The 21,533-nt window shown below is 38.0% G+C and overlaps 1 protein-coding gene across 1 annotated transcript in view; it reads left to right on the top strand.

The window, feature by feature from the left end:
- grm5a (glutamate receptor, metabotropic 5a) overlaps positions 1-21,533 on the top strand; it is a 44,140-nt gene that overhangs the window by 20,643 nt on the left and 1,964 nt on the right. Inside the window, exons 3-7 of the mRNA XM_053644657.1 lie at positions 1,241-1,476; positions 3,020-3,266; positions 4,650-4,818; positions 5,808-5,934; positions 17,855-18,794. Coding sequence (XP_053500632.1) covers positions 1,241-1,476; positions 3,020-3,266; positions 4,650-4,818; positions 5,808-5,934; positions 17,855-18,794 — 1,719 coding nt within the window. The remainder of the gene's footprint in view (positions 1-1,240; positions 1,477-3,019; positions 3,267-4,649; positions 4,819-5,807; positions 5,935-17,854; positions 18,795-21,533) is intronic.

Here is a 21,533-nt window from a genome sequence, read left to right as displayed (position 1 = left end):
TCTTGGAGATAATATCCCTGCTAGATGGCACTCCCTGGGAGCTTCCCATTCACAGGGATCTATTGTCTCAAGGCAGAAGATTGATTTATCACCATTGGCCAGAACTATGGAAACTGTGGGTCTGGCCCATGAGGGGCACCAGCTTCTGATACTAAAGGTAGCTCTTCTGCTGGCCCTAACATCTCTCAAGTGAGTAGGAGATCTACAAGCTCTCTCTGTTGCCCCTTCTTGCCTTGACTTTGCCCTGGGATTAGTGAAGCCTTCCTATATCCTAGGCCAGATTATATTCCTAAAGTGCCTACGTTTGCTGCCCAGCCGGTAATGTTGCAGGCTTTATGACCTCCTCTGTTCCTCACACCAGAACAAGAGAATTTGCCACTATTATGTCCAGTAAGGGCTCTCTGCACTTACCTCCACTGCTCTGGCCAGTGGTGGAGAAGTTGCTGGTCTGCTTTGGCAGTGACAGTAGAGGTGATGCTGTGTCAAAAGAGCGCATGTCCAATTGAATAGTGGCATCAATCTCAATCACTTATGAGGCGCACAGTCTCACTATACCTCTGGGCATAAGAGCTCATTCCATTAGGGGGGTCACCTCCTCGAAGGCTTTATTCAGAGGGGCACCCTTACAGGATGTGTGTGCTGTGGTGGGGTGGTCTATGCCACACAAATTCATTCGATATTACAGTTTGGACATGAATTCCACCCCGGGCTCAAGTGTCTTGCAGTGACCCTCAGGCTTGGATCCTTTGAACAGGCCATACCCTCAGTATGACAGAGTGGGTATACTTGTTCCCACAGTGTGAAGCTCACGCAATGTTGAGTTCCCTTTGAAAGGGAACATCTGGGTTACGCATATAACCCTGTTCCCTGAGAAGGGAACGAGACATTGCATAGCTTTGCTCATGCTCATGTCTGTGAATCGCATCCTCGCTTTGCTTAATAGAGACTGATGACATGGTTTACAGGTGCCGTTTTTTAATCATGCCGTGAGAAAGACCACATCACCTGACCACAGCAGGCCTATAAATAGGCGTGATTTCACACAGATTTCAGATACCGGTCACGTGCGACAGTGCTTTCCACAGCATGAAGCTCATGCAATGTCTCGTTCCCTTCTGAGGGAACAGGGTTACATGCGTAACCCAGACATTTTATGTGAACTTCAACTCCTGTTGTCATAGCTTTTAATTTCTCTGCTATCACACTCCTTGTTACTGCTATTCTCTGTTCCTCTTTGCAGTGATGGCTGGGCCGATCGCTATGATGTGACAGATGGCTATCAGAGAGAGGCTGCTGGAGGCATCACTATCAAACTGCAATCTGCTTATGTCACCTGGTTTGATGATTACTACCTGAACCTGCAACCTGACACAAACCAGCGTAACCCTTGGTTCCTTGAATTCTGGCAACATCGCTTTCAATGCCGACTCAAGGGCCACGCGCAGGAGAACACAAAATTCAACCGCACCTGCACCAGTGAGTGTAGCTTAAACATTAGAGTTAAATTTCTTTTAAGCTTTTACAACCTCAATTCCAAAAAAGTTGGGACAGTATGGAAAATGCTAATAAAAACAAAGAGGAGTGATTTATAAAATGTACTTTTACTTATAAAGACAAGGTATTTGATGTTTCACCTAACAACTGCATAGTTTTTTGAAGTTAAATGTTTGATGCATGCAACAGATTCCAAAAAAGTTGGACCAGGGGTAATTTAGGACTAATAGTGATGTGACAAGTTGAAAGAAGAAGAATATGTGAAACAGGTGAGGCAATCATCTAATCATTGTATATAAGGAGCCTCCAAAAAAGACCTAGTCCTTCAAGAGCAAGGATGGGTCGAGGCTCGTCAGTCTGCCAACAGATGTGTCAGCGAATAATTCAACACTTTGAGAACAACATTCCCCAAAGACAAATTGGTAGGATTTTTGGTATTTAACCTTCTACAGTGCACAATATAATTAAAAGATTCAAGAAATCCAGTCAAATCTCGATGTATAAAGGGCAAGGCCGAAAACCACTTCTGAGTTATCTCCAATCCCTCAGACGTCGCTGTTTTAAAAACTGTCATGAGTCTGTAAAGGATTTCCTGACATTGGCTCAGGAATACTTTGGTAAACCTTTGTCAGTCAACACCATTTGCTGCTGCATCTACAGATGCAAGCCAAGGCTTTACTGTGCAAATAAGAAGCCATACATCAACACTGTCCAAAAGCACCGCCGACACCTCTGGGCTCAGTCTCATCTGAGATGGACAGTAGCACCATGGAATCATGTTTTGTGGACCGACGAGTCAACAATTCAAGTAGTTTTTGGACAAAATAGCGGTCGTGTTCTCCGAGCCAAGGAGGAAAAGGACCATCCAAGCTGTTATCAGCGTCAGGTCCAAAAGTTAGTGTCTGTCATGGTATGGGGGTGTGTCAGTGCCCATGGCATGGGTAACTTGCACATCTGTGAGGGCACCGTAAATGCAGAAAGGTATGTACACATTTTGCAGCAACATATGCTACCATCAAGATCAGGACAATGCCAAACCACATTCTGCCCAGATTACAGGTGCATGGTTGCTAGCCTGGCCTTAAAGAAAAGCTGATGTTGTAAAGTGGTAAACAGTCGACTGCCCCAACTGTATTGGAGTGTGGTGCCATCATCAGATTTGAAATGAGTGGATGTTTTCAAAAATAATTTAAATTCACAAAGTAAAACATCAAATAATGTGTTAATAATGTGTTTTCAATATAGTACAGGGTGAATTGAATTTTCACTCTTTTGGTTTGTTTTTTGCATTTTCCATACTGTCCCAAATTTTTCGGAATTGGGGTTGTAAATATTTCCTTCTTTTAAATACGTAAATCTTATATTACATTAATAATTGTGTGTTTTTTCCAAGTATCTAATTATCTATAATTTCCACCCTGTAAAAACGAAAGTACATCTTAGACAAATTATGCATTTATCCCATTTCACCCTGTACTGTTTGTGAAGTACAATCTGTGTTAAATGACTACATCTAACATTTCAGAGAAAGAGTCTCTCCGGCTCCACTATGCTCAGGACACTAAGATGGGCTTTGTCATCAATGCCATCTACAGCATGGCTTACGGTCTACACACCATGCAGAAAGTAGTGTGTCCTGGCTATGTGGGTCTGTGTGATGCGATGAGGCCCATTGATGGCCGTAAGCTTCTCGACTTCCTCATGAGGACCAATTTCACTGGTGTATCAGGAGAGGTGGTGCTATTTGACGAGAATGGAGATTCTCCAGGGAGGTAGGAGCAAAGGTTCACAGAAATGTTAACATAGAGATGTATTTATGAAAAAACATTCTCCAAGAGCGGCCTGATGACTATGATGAATTTTACTGTCATTTCTTTGTGGTCATGGTGCAATGTGTGTGTGTATTGTGGACATTTTCACTTACGGGTGTACTCACTTTTGTCGCCAGCGGTTTAGACATTAATGGCTGTGTGTTGAGTTATTTTGAGGAGACAGCAAATTTACACTGTTACACAAGCTGTACACTCACTACTTTACATTGTAGCAAAGTGTAATTTCTTCGGTGTTGTCACATTAAAAGATATAATCAAATATTTACAAAAATGTGAGGGAGAGAGAGAGAGAGAGAGAGAGAGATTAACCCTTTAGAATTTTTTACGTCATCCTGAGATTTGCACACAAGTCCTGAAAGTAGAGAACCCAATTAAACAAATGATTTACAAGTCAAAACAACAATATTATACTTTGTCTTTTATTTTTTTAGGAAAATTATCCAATATTACATATCTGTGATTGGCAAAAGTATGTGAACTTCTAGGATTAGCCGTTAATTTTAAGGTGAAATTTGAGTCAGGAGTTTTCAATCAATAGGATAACAATCAGGTGTGAGTGAGCACCCTGTTTTTTTTTTTTTTTTTAAAGAACAGGGATCTATCAGAGTCTGAACTTCACAACACATGTGTGTGGAAGTGTATCATGGCACAAACAAAGGAGATTTCTGAGGATTTCAGAGTTGTTGCTGCTCATCAGTCTGGAAAAGTTTCAAAACCATCTCTAAAAAGTTCAGACTCCACCAATCCACAGTCAGACAGATTGTGTACAAATGGAGGAAATTCAAGACCATTGTTACCCTCCCCAGGAGTGGCCAACCAACAAAGATCACTCCAAGAGCAAGACATGTAATAGTCTGTGTGGTCACAAAGGAACCAAGGTTAACTTCTAAGCAACTAAAAGTCTCTCTCACATTGGCTAATGTTAATGTTCATGAGTCCACCATCAGGAGAACACTGAAAAACAGTGGTGTGCATGGCACGGTCACAAAGAGAACGCCACTGATCTACAACAATAATACTGGTGCCTGTCTGCAGTTTGCTAAAGATCACGTAGACAAGCCAGAAGGCTATTGGAAAAATGTTTTGTGGATATATGAGACCAAAATTTGTTTAAATAAGTTATGATAGGAGAAAGGAAAGCATTTTATCTCACTATATCTACTTTTAGGACTTGTGTGAAAATCTGCTGTTTTAGATCATATTTATGCAGAAATACAGAAAATTCTGAAGGGATCACAAACTTTAAAAACACCAGGTGTATTATACAGTAATATACAGTAAATCTACAACAATCGTGTGTGTGTGTGTGTGTCTGCTGTTCAGATATGAAATCATGAACTTCAAACAGATGAGTGAAGAAGACTACAGCTACATTCATGTTGGCAGCTGGGACAACAGTGGGCTAAAGATGGACGATGATGAGATCTGGGCCAACAGCAGTGCGATCATTCATTCAGTCTGCAGTGACCCCTGTGAAAGGGCTCAGATTAAGGTGAGAATTATTGTGTCATAAAAGTAATAAAATGAAAAAGAAATGAAAATTATCTGAAGTTATGACATGAAAGGAAATTACAAATGCTGTCAAGTCATTAAATAAAAAAGCCAGGAATTAATTTCAGGGCATGAGAAAATACACTAAATAAAATAATTGTGTAATCTCTACAAATATAAGTGGTTGGATGCCAAAAAACAGTAGAAGTATGATTTACCATCAACCAATCTTAACTCATTAGTAATTATATTTGGTGTAGGCAAAAAAAAAAAACAAAAAACAAACTTTGAGAGTTCCTCTGATAATCTTCAAATAATGTGTTAGTAATATGACACAAATTATATTATAAAACATATCTCTGTAGCGCAATTACCGCACAAAAACTTTTATTTTTACACATATATAATGACCTGATATGTATGTGTATTATGATATCTACCCATGAATAAACAAGCACGGGGGGTGTACTGTACATGAAACAATTATGTGCGTGTATATATATATATATATATATATATATATATATATATATATATATATATATATATATATATATATATATATATATATAACATAAATAAGGTACATATATTTGTGAAAATTAGGTATCATAGAGCTGCTATCAGGAACGGATTGTTGAGACGGATCCATTTGCAGTTAAGCACTTTATTAAAAAGCATGCAGACATATTCAAAATGTGAATCACACCCAGAAACAAGAAACAAGCAGGGGTTAGGCGATGAGTAAAAACAACAATATCTGGGATATTCCAAACACACAAATGAGAAAAAGGACCAGATCAAGAACTTGAATGTTGCTAAACAAAACAAACGACTCGGCAAAGTCAGGTGGCTAAATACTGAACATATACATCACGGGGAACAGAGAAACACAAAGGTTTAAATATACAAACTAATTTAGGGGTGTTTAGTATTGGTATACCTGTACTAGTATCAATGGGCTATTGTTGAGTTCCTCTCTCATCCAAGGTGATCCGTAAAGGTGAGGTTAGCTGCTGCTGGACCTGTACTCCATGTAAAGAGAATGAGTATGTGTTCGATGAGTACACCTGTCGGGCCTGTGAGCTGGGATCCTGGCCAACAGATGACCTCACAGGTGAGTCAATAGATCATATTGATGTAATTAACTTGATGTATACTGTATAATGAATGTGCTAAACCAGAGAAAACTAAATTATTGCATAATGCATCCAGTGCAATTTTGACCTGTTATTTCAGGTTTCCAATAGAAACTCAATGTTATAAATATTATACTGTATCAGTGGCTCCCAATCAGAGTTTGGTACTAAAATCTTTTTATTAAATTTTTGAAGATTATGTTAGTAACAGCACAGTACCATCCCCTCTGAAATAAATGGAATGGCAAGGACAATTCCTTTGGTTTTGACATACACTGAAGCGATTTGGGTTTGGGATCAAAAGATGATGCCCAGGTATGTCCTGTTAGATTGACTAAACAGTTAATAGCTCTGAATGTCTACTCTTGGTTGACATGGGTCTCCATGGGTTTCACCTTTGAAGACTGCATTTGTTTTTAAAAAGGATAAAACAACAGCCTGTCTATGGGAGAAAAGCAAGCCATTTTGAAGCTGAGAAAAGAGGGGAAATGAGCAGAGCCATTGCACAACCATTGGGCATAAAATAGCAACAATTTGGAATGTTCTGAAAAAGAAAAAAAAACCTCTGGTATACTAACAACCAGACATCAAACAGGTCGGCCAAGGAAAACAACAGCAGTTGATGACAAAAACAACAGTCAGTGATATCACCAATAGTCTCCAAAAGGCCTGGGGTAGCTGTATCACAATCTACCATTCGAAGAAGACTTCAAGGGCAGAAATATAGAGGCCATATAATAAGTTATGATGCAGTTATTGCTAGCAAGGGATATGCAACCAAATATTAAGTGTTATTTACTCCATTTTACTCTGTTCCAGTACTTTTTCTCACCTAGAAACTGGGTGGTCTGCCACCAAAGGTGCCATGTTCTTAGTTGTTTATCACATCTAGATGTAAATATGAGGAAATTAAAGCTGAAATTCTGATCTACTGTCTCAGATCCAAATGTCTTCAGTGTATGTGAAACACAAACAATTGGCATTTTCATTCCAGTAGTTTTGGAGGGGATTGTAAGTGATCATATGTGAAAGACATGTGAATGTGCATTTCACATGAAATTGCAATGTGAATTAAAATAAAGACATCTAGCGAATAATATGTGATCACACATAAAAAGAGAATTATTTTCACAGATTACATCTGAGAAATTAACCCACATGCTCAGTATGAATATATGAATAATTATGAATAAACGTGAAAATTAATAAATTTGGGGGGGGGGTGTCACATGTGGAAAAACAAAATCACATGCACTATATGTGAAAATGTATGAAAGATTATATGTAAAAAAAAAATAATAAAAAAAAAAAACATCTCATATGATTATTCACATGTGAAGTGACTTTTCTTTAAGAGATGGTATGAAAATCCTGGCAGTGGCTGTGTTGTCTGTATAATACTTTAATGGTGGGACCTTACATGACAATTTATTGGCATTTATTGTCAAAATGTTCCCTGATGGACTAGTGGCTCATATGCAGTGCTCTCATTTCCATGGCCTGGATTGGATTCCCAGGCAGGGAACCAACCCTTGCCACTGGAGGGGTTGCACAAGCCAGTGCACTCTCACTGCCAGTCCCAAGCATGCAAAATGGAGAGGGTTGCGTCAGTTAGGGCATCTGGCATAAAACTTGTGCCAGAATCAATATGCGGGCGGGTGATCCACTGTGGCAACCCTGAAAGATGAGCAGCTGAAAGAGGGGCTGAGGGAATTGTCAGAATGTTCCAAAATATAAGTAGACTATATTTCAGTATATTGTCAGTATATAACAGTTTGGGATGGTGTGCTAAAAGTACTGGGGACAACACTACTGTGACAAAGCCTATTTAACTTGATTCCTGAGACCTGCCATATCCTCCATACTAATCCAGTGATTCCAATGAAACTATTGCTGACATATGAGCCAAGATGCCCTCAAGGTAATGCTCATGTACAGTCATGGGAAAAAGAAAATACAGCCTCCTTCAATTCTAGGTTTTTGGTTTTGTTTTGTTTTTTTTTAATTATCGGGGCCTAAATAACAATTGTGTGGTCCTCACCAACTTCTATAAACAAATAACCTCAGTTGACAACAAGAAAACACAACAGATTTTAATATGTTGTAATTTCTCCCCAAAAGGTAAGCCAACACATATAAACCAGGTGGGAAATAAGTGCACCTGTCCTACATCCACAATCATTAAGGGCTGCATGACTACCTCTGTAAAAGCAGAACATATGGCAGTTTGGTGTTCTGGAGCACTCAGGTATGTGTCTACATCATGCCACGTCATCAGCCATGACCTCAGAGAAGCAATTGTTGCTGCTCATCAATCTGGGAAGGTTTATAAAGCCATCGCCAAACAATTTGAAATTCACCATTCTACAGTGATAATAATAGAAAGCCTTCAAGACAGTTGTGAATTTTACCAGGAGTGGATATCCCAGCATATTCAGTCTAAGAGATATAAAGAATAACCTAAGAGCCGGTCATGTAACCTACAGGCCTCTGGAAGCACATTAAATGTTCATGTTTATGACAGCACAATCAGAAAAAGACTGAACAATTATGGCTTTCATGGAAGGGTGGTTAGGAAAAAGTCCCTTTGGAGAAAATATAGAGAATGTGGAGGTTTGCAAAATTGCATCTGAACAAACTAAAAAAGTTCTGGAACAATATCCTTTAGACTGATGACACCAAGTTCAAGATGCAGTTCATTATGCACAGTGCCATGTTTGGTGAAAATCAAACACAGCATATCACCACAAAAACCTCATACCAACTGTCAAGCATGGTGGTAGAGGGGTGATAATTTGGGCTTGTTTTGCAGCAATGGGACCTGGGAAACTTGCAGGCATTCAGACAACGATGAACTCCAGTATATACCAGAATATTCGTGTGATATCTGTCCAGCAACTTAAGCTTGGCCAAAACTGGTCCATGCCACCAGACAAGATCCCAAGCACACCAACAAATTGACATCTGAATGGCTAAAGAAGAAAAAAATCAAGGTGTTGGAATGGTCAAGTCAAAGTCCAACCCCATAATGCATAATCAAATGCATTCAAACATCAGTAAACTGAAGCAATGCTGTAAAGAGGAGTGGGCCAAAATTTCTTCAAAACGATGTGAGACTGATAGAACACCTACAGAAAACATTTACTTCAAGTTATTGCTAAAGGTAGTTCCACATGTTACTGAATTGTAGGGTGTACTTATTTTTCATCATCTGTTTTCTGAATATTGCTGAGGTTTTTTTGGTCACCTTTATTTCTGACATATCTCACTCCTTTGGTCAGAGGTGGATATGCGATTCTCGAGCCATTCCTTTATGGACAGAAAGCGAATTTGTTTATTTTGAAACCCATACCCTATAGGACTGACTTTCATTATCTGCCTTCAAATTCAAATGTTTTTAATGGAAATTGTATTGGTTTTGATGAAAGCAATTAAATCAATGCAATCATAATGGTATTTGTTGTGGAATTTCTATTCGACCCATCATCTCAAAATGTACTCATAACACACCTCAATACACATCAAGTAACATCAAGCAACGATCAGCAACACATTTATAGCATTTATTCATCAGCATTTTGTAATTTTTTTGTAATCATTTTGTAATACTAAGCTAATACATAACCATTAAGCTAAACAATTATTTAGTAGTCATACCAACAAATTCATATGCAGAACAAAAAAAAATTAACTACATAAATATGATCAATTCATAAATGATTCATTAACCAAAGGGGAAAAAAGCCTTATTCTTCAAAAAAAAAAAAAGTGTTCATCATCTTCATCATGTTGTTGCTGCTTTGGTCCTGCTGCTGTCTCTGGTCCTGCTGCTGACAATTAAAAGTATATTTTACTTTTACAGCAATTAACACATTAGGGTAGATACTACGCTTACAATTTTTAAGGAGCACTTGTGCTCCTAATTACAAAAACTAAAAGGGAAGTAAAAGTCTATCTCAGATTTTACTTCAGGCCACCTCACAAGTCTCTCGTTCGTGCGCAAATTAACAAAACATCGAATTTAATTATGAAAGGTTGAAAGACATAAAAATACAACACATTCCACACCTAGAGTGACATTAAACATTACATGGGCAAAATTTATGAATAAAGATAGATTTATAGCTCTTACCATTTCCTCAGCGTCCGTCTGTCCGTTGGAAATCGGCAGTTACTGGAAAACTTAGGCGCATGCGCAGTACTCCAAAAATCCCATTCTGCGCACTACTAACAGTTTAAAATTCAGAGAAATCTCATGCCTTCATTAAAATCTGTTTCATTCACAAAGATATATTATTATGAATAATCACCATTTACTAAGCAAAATATTTGGTAGTTGTAAATTGTCCTTTTGCTGGCAGATATTTGCCATTGATGTATGACAAATAATATCAAAAGATTTTTTTAAAAAAATCAGACGTTCATTTATTTAAGTAAAATGTTTGATACAGTTAGTAAATTTACCATATTATATTAAAATGGCATATCTCAACAAAGATAAAATGACAGAAATTTATCTGGATGCCAGGGTACCACATCTTCACAACATTCTCAAGACATTGTTACCAAGACGTGGTAACAACTTTGTCATAAAGTAATATCATGCTGACCAAAAGAGACTAACTGGCAACATCATCAGAACATATTTTGTTTGCTGAATGATAGAAAGTTATCTGGATACCAGGATACCACATCTCCACAATGTTCTCAATGGGACTGGTTAGTGATGCTTTTTGAGGATGTGGCCATGATGTTTCTGGAACGTTAGCCAAGTTTCTTAAAAAATGGAACTTTACTAAAACGTGGTCACAAAATCATCATAAAGTAATGTAATGCTGATGAAAAGACGACTAACTGGTGACGTCCTCAGAACATACTGTGTTTGCTGGGATCTAGGTTAGGAGTAGGAGTGCTAACTTAGAATAAGTTGTTGCCTTTCACATAATAAACAGAAGCTGGGACATTGGGATCAGCATTTTTACACTGGTGTTTAATGCAGATATATTCTGTTATAAGTCTCCAGTATCTGGGTCACTGAGACCCACAGCAATTAAATGCCTTAAACAGAGGTTTGGACATGGTCCTCATCAGAACATTCTAGAATGTCAAGACACACAATATAATTTCAGCATACAATAAAACCTTTTATTGTGCAATGTGCAAAAAAGGTTACTTTAAAAAGTAACTCTGTAAGTCTCAAATGCTGTCTCAATTGCTCTTTTTTCTCCACAACAATGAAATTTTTGCTTGGCACAGGAAAGCATGCTAGGGGCTTAGTGAGTGTTTAAGCTTAACTCAGCTTAAACAACAAAAGCAGAAACAAATCCATATTCTGTAACGTTAATTGAGCGATTCTGTCTACTTTGGAAGCCTTTTAAAGCAGCTTATATCAGTTCTTTTGACTATTTGTGCCAGACCAATACTAGTCAAAGTTATTCAACTAGTAGCACAATAGGAGCAACTGTTCAGTATTTTACAGATTTTTATTTTTTTTTATTTTTTTGTTGTTGTGTTTTTTGGAGATTGAGATAACTGTGCAGAGGCTATTAAAATGTAGAAATAGTGGCACAGGGGCTGTCACTGACTGAACAAAGACACAGCAAAATGTGAATCTCATAATGAGATATTAGAATGATCTGAATCTGAACTGAGATACACACATCTTTCAATGAATTGCACCATCTCATTATACACTTCATCTATCACTAATAACAGGGTCCACATGCTGCATGCAATATAACAGCTGTAACAGACTGACCCTTTCTTTACAAGCAAGGTGACACTGGTCTAGAAAAACACATCCTGACTGATCATCATAAACCACAGGGGAGGAAAGAACAAAACAGATTTGAATAAAATATTTTGTAACTAACATTTACTGAGCTAATAATGTGCAAAAAGAAGAAAGAAAAGTGGAGCAATCAGAGCAATCAAAAATGAGGATCAGAGGCAGACAACTACAAAAATATTCTTATCAAATATAAATATTGAAATTCAACATGTAACAATCATGATTAATAATGGTAGGAAATGTCTATTTATGGACAGAGATAGGTGATGTGTGATGGACTACACATCACCAAAAAGTTTTTGGTTATTTTACTGGTTTAAATCAAGTTGACCACTATGAGTTTAGTCAAATCCATAGTTTCTTGGACTCTCTTGGACTTTTGAGTCAGGATAAAGATATTTTACAGTGAATGTTTCTGGCTTATAAATAAAGATCACACAATATAAACTGAAATATGTCTCAGGAAGACTGCAACAAAACAAGACAGCATGAGAGAGAAAGAGAGAAAGAGAGAGAGAGAGAGAGAGAGAGAGAGAGTTAGTTACGTGCCTGGTTGTTACATTAAACAGGGGGCAATAACTTAAAGAGTATTCAAAGAAATTTTTCTGCTAGAGGCAGTTAGTCAGTTAGGTCAGTGGTGACAAACAGCATCCCGCTGGACAGGCTATATAATTATTACTCTATTGGAAAAGAAATATGTGTATCTTTATGAGTTTTATGGCATAAATGGTACCTAATGTTAACATTTTTTCTCTTTTTTTGTCAATAATATGATGGGGGGGCTGGATTCAAGACTGCTGCTTTCCCTAATTATGAATTATGGGAGTGGAATGTGGCAATATGGCTGGTAAACAGGAACTTCATTCTGTAGTGTCCTTAGCAATGACATGAGTACACCTCAAACTGCTCTCATCTCGAAGGAATACACACTATACTTGTGGATCATGACCTTTTTCTTCTGTTATCTTTTTATAAGTTGGAATAAAAGTTATTGCTGAAGGTGGTTCGACATGTTACTGAATTATAGGGTGTACTTATTTTTCCCATCTTTTTTCTGAATGTTGCTTTACTTTTTGGAGAAAAAATGACAACATATTGAAATCTGTTGTATTTTTTTTTTCACCTGAGGTTATTTATTTGTTTATAGACATTGGTGAGGACACACAATTGCTACTGAGGCCTTGATAAATAAAAAAATATAGAATTGAAGGAGGGTGTACTTTCTTTTTCCCATAACTGTAACTGTTACAGGATTGTTACCAGTGGCATAACCTGGCTTGACCAGTGGGAGTTGTAGCCCCGAAGACTTTTTCTTTAGCCCTGAATAATTATCCACTTGGAGCGGTTTGTCACTACGTAACTGAACATCACTAATAGAAGACGGCCGTGTTGTAATTTTATATCTTCAGTAAACGAAGGTGAGGCCAATCCGACAGAGTTCACAGGAATAAACATGGAAATACTGGTGGCTTATTGGCTGGCAGCTCTCAATTCTGCCAAATGCTAGCTCACAGTCAGTGTGAGGGGAAAATGGATATACGCCATTTTTTTAACTAGCAAAGGGGTTGAAAGTGAAACGCTAACATCCTCTCATGCTGAGCAGGAAAACAAGGTGTAAATGTCTATATGAGTTCCAGATTGCATGAACATGATGTGAGCACAGCATAAGGAAATATAATGTACTTTGCATGGTACTGTGTCACGATTAGAGAAGCAGAGATATAGATGCAAATGCAGGTATGCGTGCTAAAAACTGTGTTTATTAAATAATCCAGGCAGAACAATCCAAAGAGCAACTCAGACTCGTAAATATTGAACAGGCACAGGTCAGGCGATGAACAATCAGGCCAAACTAGGCAAGGCACAAAACAGAATCAAAGGGTTCAAAACAGTGAAAGGCAAACACAAGAGACTTAAGGATTGGTAATGACAGAACACGAGGTAACTGAATGTGTATTTCCCAATAAGTGAGTGAATGGAAAGTCCTTTTATGTTGTGCTGTGAATTGGATGCAGGTGTCCGTGATTAGAATGATGGTGAGCGTGTTCTTGGAATTGCGGTCCGTGGTGGCCATGTTTGTAGGCCACAGTGCAGGATGGGAAATGTAATTTGTAGTCCCCTTCTTTCTGGTATTTCCCTGACATAATGTAGCAGCTAAACCCATAGCTTAGTTGTACTCTCCTTGACTAGTGACACCAAACTAGCCTAGTTAGAAAAGTTTTATATTTTATCGGTCTGGTAGTCCTACAGTAAAAACAGTGATAACATCCGAGGCAAGTTTTATGATAAATCCTACTTTTTCTGATCATGTCATACATTGACAGCTAAGTTATCTCAGCTTCCATAAAACGAAACTTAGGCTACTAGCTGAGCTGGAAAAATGCATGGAGAAAAATCCAAGCTCACCCCCGAATGATTAACAGTCCAGCTAACACCCCTGATTGTAACTGATAAAAACTGATAACAACACAAAGGATTAAATACAAAATGCTCTGTAAAGAAAATTTAGGTGAAAATTACAGTAAGAAGATGGGAGCCTGAGTAGCATCTGAATAAATTAGCAGACATATTTTGCCATTAGAGACTGAGCGATGCTTGCTGAGACAGAAATTGCAAAGTTGATGATTTTAGTAACTCTCACATGAACTGCATACAGTGGGATGATCATTTGATAGAAAATCATCTAGGTTAGGAGTAGGAGTGCTAACTTAGAATGAGTTGTTGCCTTTCACATAATAAACAGAAGCTGGGACATTGGGATCAGCATTTTTACACTGGTATGTTTAATTCAGATATATTCTCTTATAAGTCTCCAGTATCTGGGTCACTGAGACCCACAGCAATTAAATGCCTTAAACAGAGGTTTGGACATGGTCCTCATCAGAACATTCTAGAATGTCAAGACACACAATATAATTTCAGCATACAATAAAACCTTTTATTGTGCAATGTGCAAAAAAGGTTACTTTTAAAAAGTAACTCTGTAAGTCTCAAATGCTGTCTCAATTGCTCTTTTTTCCTCCACAACAATGAAATTTTTGCTTGGCGCAGGAAAGCATGCTAGGGGCTTAGTGAGTGTTTAAGCTTAGCTCAGCTTAAACAACAAAGGCAGAAACAAATCCATATTCTGTAATGTTAATTGAGTGATTCTGTTTACTTTGGAAGTCTTTTAAAGCAGCTTATATTAGTTTTTTTTGTTGACTATTTGTGCCAGACAATACTAGTCAAAGTTATTCAACTAGTAGCACAGAAGGAGCAAATGTTCAGTATTTTACAGATTTTTTTATTTTTATTTTTCAAGTGTTTTTGGAGATTGAGATAACTGTGCAGAGGCTATTAATATGTAGAAATAGTGGCACAGACTCTGTCACTGACTGAACAGACACAGCAAAATGTGAATCTCATAATGAGATATTAGAATGATCTATTACTAATAACAGGGTCCACATGCTGCATGCAATATAACAGCTGTAACAGACAGCTGGTGACCTTCAGATCCCAACTTTTAAAAAGATAACAAAAGAAAACGCTAAGGCCATGATCCACAAGTATAGTGTGTATTCCCTCAAGATGAGGGCAGTTTGAGATGTACTCATGTCACCTTTCTTTACAAGCAAGGTGACACTGGTCTAGAAAATCACATGCTGACTGATCATCATAAACCACCGGGGAGGAAAGAACAAAACAGATTTAATTAAAATATTTTCTAACTAACATTTACTGAGCAACAGGCTCACTAAAGCAGGATTTTGCTAGTCAGAAAAGAAAAGAAAAAATAAACATACTTCTCATCTTGTTAATAAAGTGCAAAAAGAAGAAAGAAAGGTGGAGCAACCAGTGCAATCAAAAATGAGGATCAGAGGCAGACAACTACAAAAATACTCTTATCAAATATAAATATTGAAATTCAACATGTAACGATCATGATTAATAATGGTGGGCAGGCACTGTCTATTTATAGACAGAGATAGGTGATGTGTGATGGACTACACAGCAAATAGTTTTTGATTAATTTACTGGTTTAAATCAAGTTGACCACTATGAGTTGAGTCAAAAAACCTCTCTTGGACATATGAGTCAGGATAAGGAGATTTCACAGTGCATGTTTCTGGCCCACTTTGCTATGAAACTATAGAAGCACAATCATTGTACTACAGCAGTGCAAATTGTTGCATATTATGCTTGTAAATAAAGATCACACAATATAAATTGTAATATGACTCAGGAAGACTGCAACACAACAAGACAACATGAGATAGAGAGAGAGAGAGAGAGAGAGAGAGAGAGAGAGTTGCGCAAATCCCCTGTCAAAGCAAGCACATTGCACACTGTGACATGAGTACACCTCAAACTGCTCTCATCTTGAGGGAGTACACACTATACTTGTGGATCATGACCTTAGCATTTTCTTTTGTTATCTTTTTAAAAATTGGAATCTGAAGGTCATCATTGTGCTATAGTAATAATGTAAATGGTCCATTCTGGGATATTTCAATGGAGAAACAGCCTCCAAACATAAAATGTATATATACATTTTTTTTTTTTAATCCCTTATATTTGTAATGGAAACATGTTCACATGCACAAATGTGGGTGAGATAAATAGCTAGTCCATGAACAGTCCATTACTGATCCAATGGTCCCAAGAAAAAACACTAGGAGTCTGTGGAAAGTCTTGGGGATCTTAGAGAGGGTCACCACAAATCAGAAGACTACCAACAGCAGGGATATGACTCACAGCAGTAAAAGATTCAACCGACTGGATTATTATAATTGCTATCACCCTCCCCTCCATTCAAAGGCTCTTTGGAAAGTCTCAGGTTTTCATGTCACAGTCTTTCCAGTTCCTCTTCTGGGTAATCCCAGAGTGTGAGCTCACCAAATGTTGAATGAAGAACTGGGCCAGAGCCTCCTTTTTTGCTAATCACTGTTGATAACAAAAAACACAAAGATATTTTTAACAAAAATTATATGGCTCCACATAAAATGAGCTAACTACTTATATTTCCAGGACCCATAATTTTAATCTCATACCTCACATTTATAGCCTTAATCTCATAAACTCCACTTTACATTGGCAAGTCCTGATGTACATTCCTCACTCTCTTAAATACACTGAAATTTTGTGGGTACTTTATTATTATTATTATAATTATAATGATTATTATTATTATTATTATTATTATTATTATTATTATTATTATGTATGTTTTCCCAGTAAATAAGTCTATTTCCTTATTTAGTTATTTTGTAGCTTTGGGTGCACACTGCCAAGAGACAAGCTGAAATACAGAATTTGTTACAGGTTTATAATTAAAGCATTAACAGCATTAACAGCAGTTTTCATTTATACAAGAAACACATGATCATGTCAGTATGGATGGCATGAAGCTTATTTTTATCCATGTATTCAAAAACTGCTCACGCATAAATGTAAATTAAGTGAGTTGGTTAAAGAGTATACAGTATGCGTATATTTGTGTTGTGTCAGCTTCCAGTCAGTAAAGCTTGTGTTTGCTTTATTGCTTTAAGGTGTGCTTCTCTATAATAAAAATAAGCACATATTACAATTAAATGGAATACAATGAAAACGAATTAAATCAGCCTACTTTCTAGAACTCAGCATTTTGAGTCTCAGTACATAGTCCCCTGTGGCCTGTCTTTACAGATCTGTTTCTCCTGGCCTTTGAAAAACAAACTAGTGCCATAATCTCAGTTTATTAGCTGTTTATTAGCTTCATCAAAGCTAAGCCATTGTTCTATATTATGTATTCTCAGTTGATGAATATGATCTACAATTTAAAAAAAACAAAAAAACATTATTACTAGTTTATGCCAGCCTCTGATGAATCAAGTATTGTGCTTTTTTTCTCTGTGATGCAGTATGTGTTCTGATATTTTGGCATGAATATGAAGATAAGTAGCCAATGTATACTTTTAAAGCCACCAAAACAGTGCATCCTAGTAATTATATTTACATTTTAATATTTCATTGTGATTGATGGTATTAACCTTGCTTTTCCCATTAATGCTATAACTGTAATTTCTGAAGTAAAACCAGTAATACAAAAGAAGGTGCTTTCCTAATACTGCTTTCCTCTTTCTCAGGGTGTGAGCCAATACCGGTGCATTATTTACAGTGGGGAGACCCTGAACCTATTGCTGCCGTGGCCTTCGCTTGCCTTGGTCTTCTAGCCACCATCTTTGTGACACTCGTTTTCATCAGGTTCCATGATACACCAGTTGTGAAATCCTCCAGCAGGGAGCTTTGCTTCATCATCCTGGCTGGCATCTGTCTGGGCTACCTTTGCACTTTTTGCCTCATTGTAAAGCCACATGTAGTGTACTGCTACCTGCAGAGACTAGGCATCGGCCTTTCCCCTGCTATGAGCTACTCTGCTCTGGTCACCAAGACCAATCGCATTGCTCGCATCTTGGCTGGCAGCAAGAAGAAAATCTGTACCAAGAAGCCTCGCTTTATGAGTGCTTGTGCTCAGTTGATCATAGCTTTCATCCTCATTCTTCTGCAACTGGCCATCATAGTGGCACTCTTTATCATGGAGCCACCTCAGGTGATCTATGACTACCCATCAATCCGTGAGGTGCACCTCATCTGTAATACAACAACACTGGGGGTTGTAGCACCATTGGGCTACAATGGGCTGCTCATCCTCAGCTGCACCTTTTATGCCTTCAAGACTCGTAATGTCCCTGCCAACTTCAATGAGGCCAAATACATCGCCTTCACCATGTACACCACCTGCATTATCTGGCTGGCCTTTGTGCCTATCTATTTTGGCTCCAACTACAAAATAATCACCATGTGCTTTTCAGTCAGTCTCAGTGCCACCACAGCCTTGTGCTGCATGTTTGTTCCAAAGGTCTATATCATGCTCGCCAAGCCAGAGCGTAATGTGCGCAGTGCATTTACCACATCTACTGTGGTAAGGATGCACGTGGGTGATGGCAAGTCGGCTTCATCAGCTAGCCGTTCCAGCAGTTTGGCTAAACTGTGGAAACGCCGTGGATCAGGAGCAGACAATGTCAGGTTTGTTATTTTGCTAAATTATTGTTATTATTGTTGTTTAGTTATAAATACCTTGTACATTTACAGTAATATACTGCTATCACAATTACCAGGTAGTTGATGTGATTAATATTTACAGCATTCTTACTATATTGTTTGTTAATAGCAATGACACCCTGTACATGGCATATTTTTAAATAGGGTGAAAACTATATTTTCAGATGGTTACACTGATAACAGTATATAACTGTAAAAACACTGCTGCAATTTTACAGTTGTCATTTCAACACATATTTCCAAATATACATCTTAAATAAATATTAGACACAAAAGTGAAAAAAACAAAATACTAAAAACAATTTATATAAATCATTTCAGTTCACTTAAGAACATATCAAATTACACCTGTTAAAAAAAAAAACAATTAATGTACACAAACAGAAACTACTAAAATTGAACAACAATAACAGGAACAGTGTCACCATGCTAGAAACCACAAGAAAAAGGAGACAATTATTACAATTCAGTCATGGCAGTCCTATGTTGTTCCAGAATACCAGGTGTACTACACTATCAAACTGTAAAAAAAAAAAAAAAAAAAAAGACACATTTGTGGTATAATATTCATTTGAACTCAGTATTTTACTGGTGAATATACATAAACGCTTTACAGTTTACAATATCTATTTTTCTTTTAACCTTTGGTTACATACCATGCATTCTGTAAGGAATCATACAGTGACATTTTTTTTCTGTATCGGAAATGAAACAGCTTTAATTTGAGGGTGTCTACGTATATTTGATGAACTATAATAGCAGTCATAGACCTGAAGTCACCTCACGTTAGAGTCCTGCCTGTTTACCAAATTTACATAGTCTTCAGTAAATGTCATGCTTAACAATGCAACGCTTATAAGACCACTAGCCTGCAACCCACAGAGATCACCTGATACTGAGCTTCAAAAGTAGCAATTTTCATGTCCTTGTTGTATGATCTCTTGTTTATCCTGGCCTCTCCCACTTACTCCTGAGACCATTTTAGTCCCTCTGCATACCTCTAGACACACTCCTTGCAAAAAAATTTTTTTTTAAAAAAAGCCAGAGATGGCTTTCCTTTTACATATTTTTTTAATGTTGACATAGAGCATCACTAGCATACGAATAATGATTTAAGCAAAGGAATACAAGTTCCTCAAACACTTAAGGTATTCAGATACCTGTGCACATCCTTACTAGATACATTGTTGCACATATATGAGGAGACCTAACAAAGTCACAAAGTGTATTTACAATAAATACAGACTTTCTCTGGAACCTCACCAAGTTCTCGCTATGCTAAAGCTGGTTTCGAATGACAAAGAACCATCTGGGTTATCTAAAGTTCATAGAACTACAGTTATGAAACTGCATTCCATTTCACCCCACCTAATCAGAGACCACCTTTATAACCTATGCCACAATGTCATGCAGAACTGACACACAGAAGGACTGGGAAGGTGTTCAGCGTTAAATGTTAAACTTATAGAACCAGGAGAAGGTGAATGGTGATGTGAAGATACAATAGCATTGCAGACTTTATTATGCCTCTAAGCCCATGAGGTGCCCATGAGGAGAAAACACTCTTCATAGAATGATATGTCATGGTAGGGGCTGGGTGTGCAGTGAGTCTGAGGACAATGGTGATGACGTCCACAATCCCATTGGCTAGTCTTTACTGAGACAAGGGAGCCCCCATGTCTTGCATCTGTGACAGATGTCTGTAACTCTGTTAGTGAACAGTTGGCTTCAATAGCAGATTACAACCTTCTGGCTAAGTATTACAGAAAGGCATGTATCAGGCCCATTAAGAATGCTCTGCAGGCTCACTGCAAGGACAGTTGATTGCAAGGCAATCACTCCATTTGCAAAACTGAGTAAAATAACTCAATAAAATGATCAAGTCTCTGTGGTCTTGTTGCCAAATTCTGTGCAATGTGGGAAAATCAGCATCAGGGAAGCATATAAAAAGTCCATCCATCCATCCATCTTCTATACCGCTTATCCTTTGCAGGGTCACGGGGAACCTGGAGCCTATCCCAGGAAGCATCGGACACAAGGCGGGGTACACCCTGGACAGGGTGCCAATACATCGCAGGGCACACAATCACACACACATTCACATACCCATTCATACACTACGGACACTTTGGACATGCCAATCAACCTACCATGCATGACTTTGGATTGGGGGAGGAAACCGGAGTACCCGGAGGAAACCCCCGCAGCACGGGGAGAACATCCAAACTCCACACACACAGAGCCGCGGGAATCCCCGACCCTGGCGGCGTGAGGCGAACGTGCTAACCACTAAGCCACCATGCGCCCTTAGCATATAAAAAGTGAATCATTAATTATACACAGGTATACGTACATTCATGAAATTACCCACTTCTTCTCCTTACCCACACCACCCCTCTATTTACAAGAGGCACATGACCATGTCCCTGTCACCACACAGTGTTTTATTGGGATGTGAAAATAGTCTTTGGCACAGGTCCATTGACATGAAACAGTTCTGTGATTACATGGAATGGATTACATCTAAAAGATTTAGAATATGGAAAGAGGGGGTCTTTAGGGATCAGTTCAGTGGGGTCTGATATCGACTAGGTCCTGATGTAGTCTCTGTCTAATGGGCAATATGTTTCCACTGTAAAGCATCCATTGCCAGCCTCTGTCCTTCATGGACTTATTCTGAGGATCTATTTAGTGATGGGGTGC

This window comes from Ictalurus furcatus, chromosome 16 (genome assembly GCF_023375685.1).
Source record: "Ictalurus furcatus strain D&B chromosome 16, Billie_1.0, whole genome shotgun sequence".
Classification (NCBI taxonomy): Eukaryota; Metazoa; Chordata; class Actinopteri; order Siluriformes; family Ictaluridae; genus Ictalurus; species Ictalurus furcatus.
This window is presented reverse-complemented; position numbering and strand designations above follow the sequence as displayed.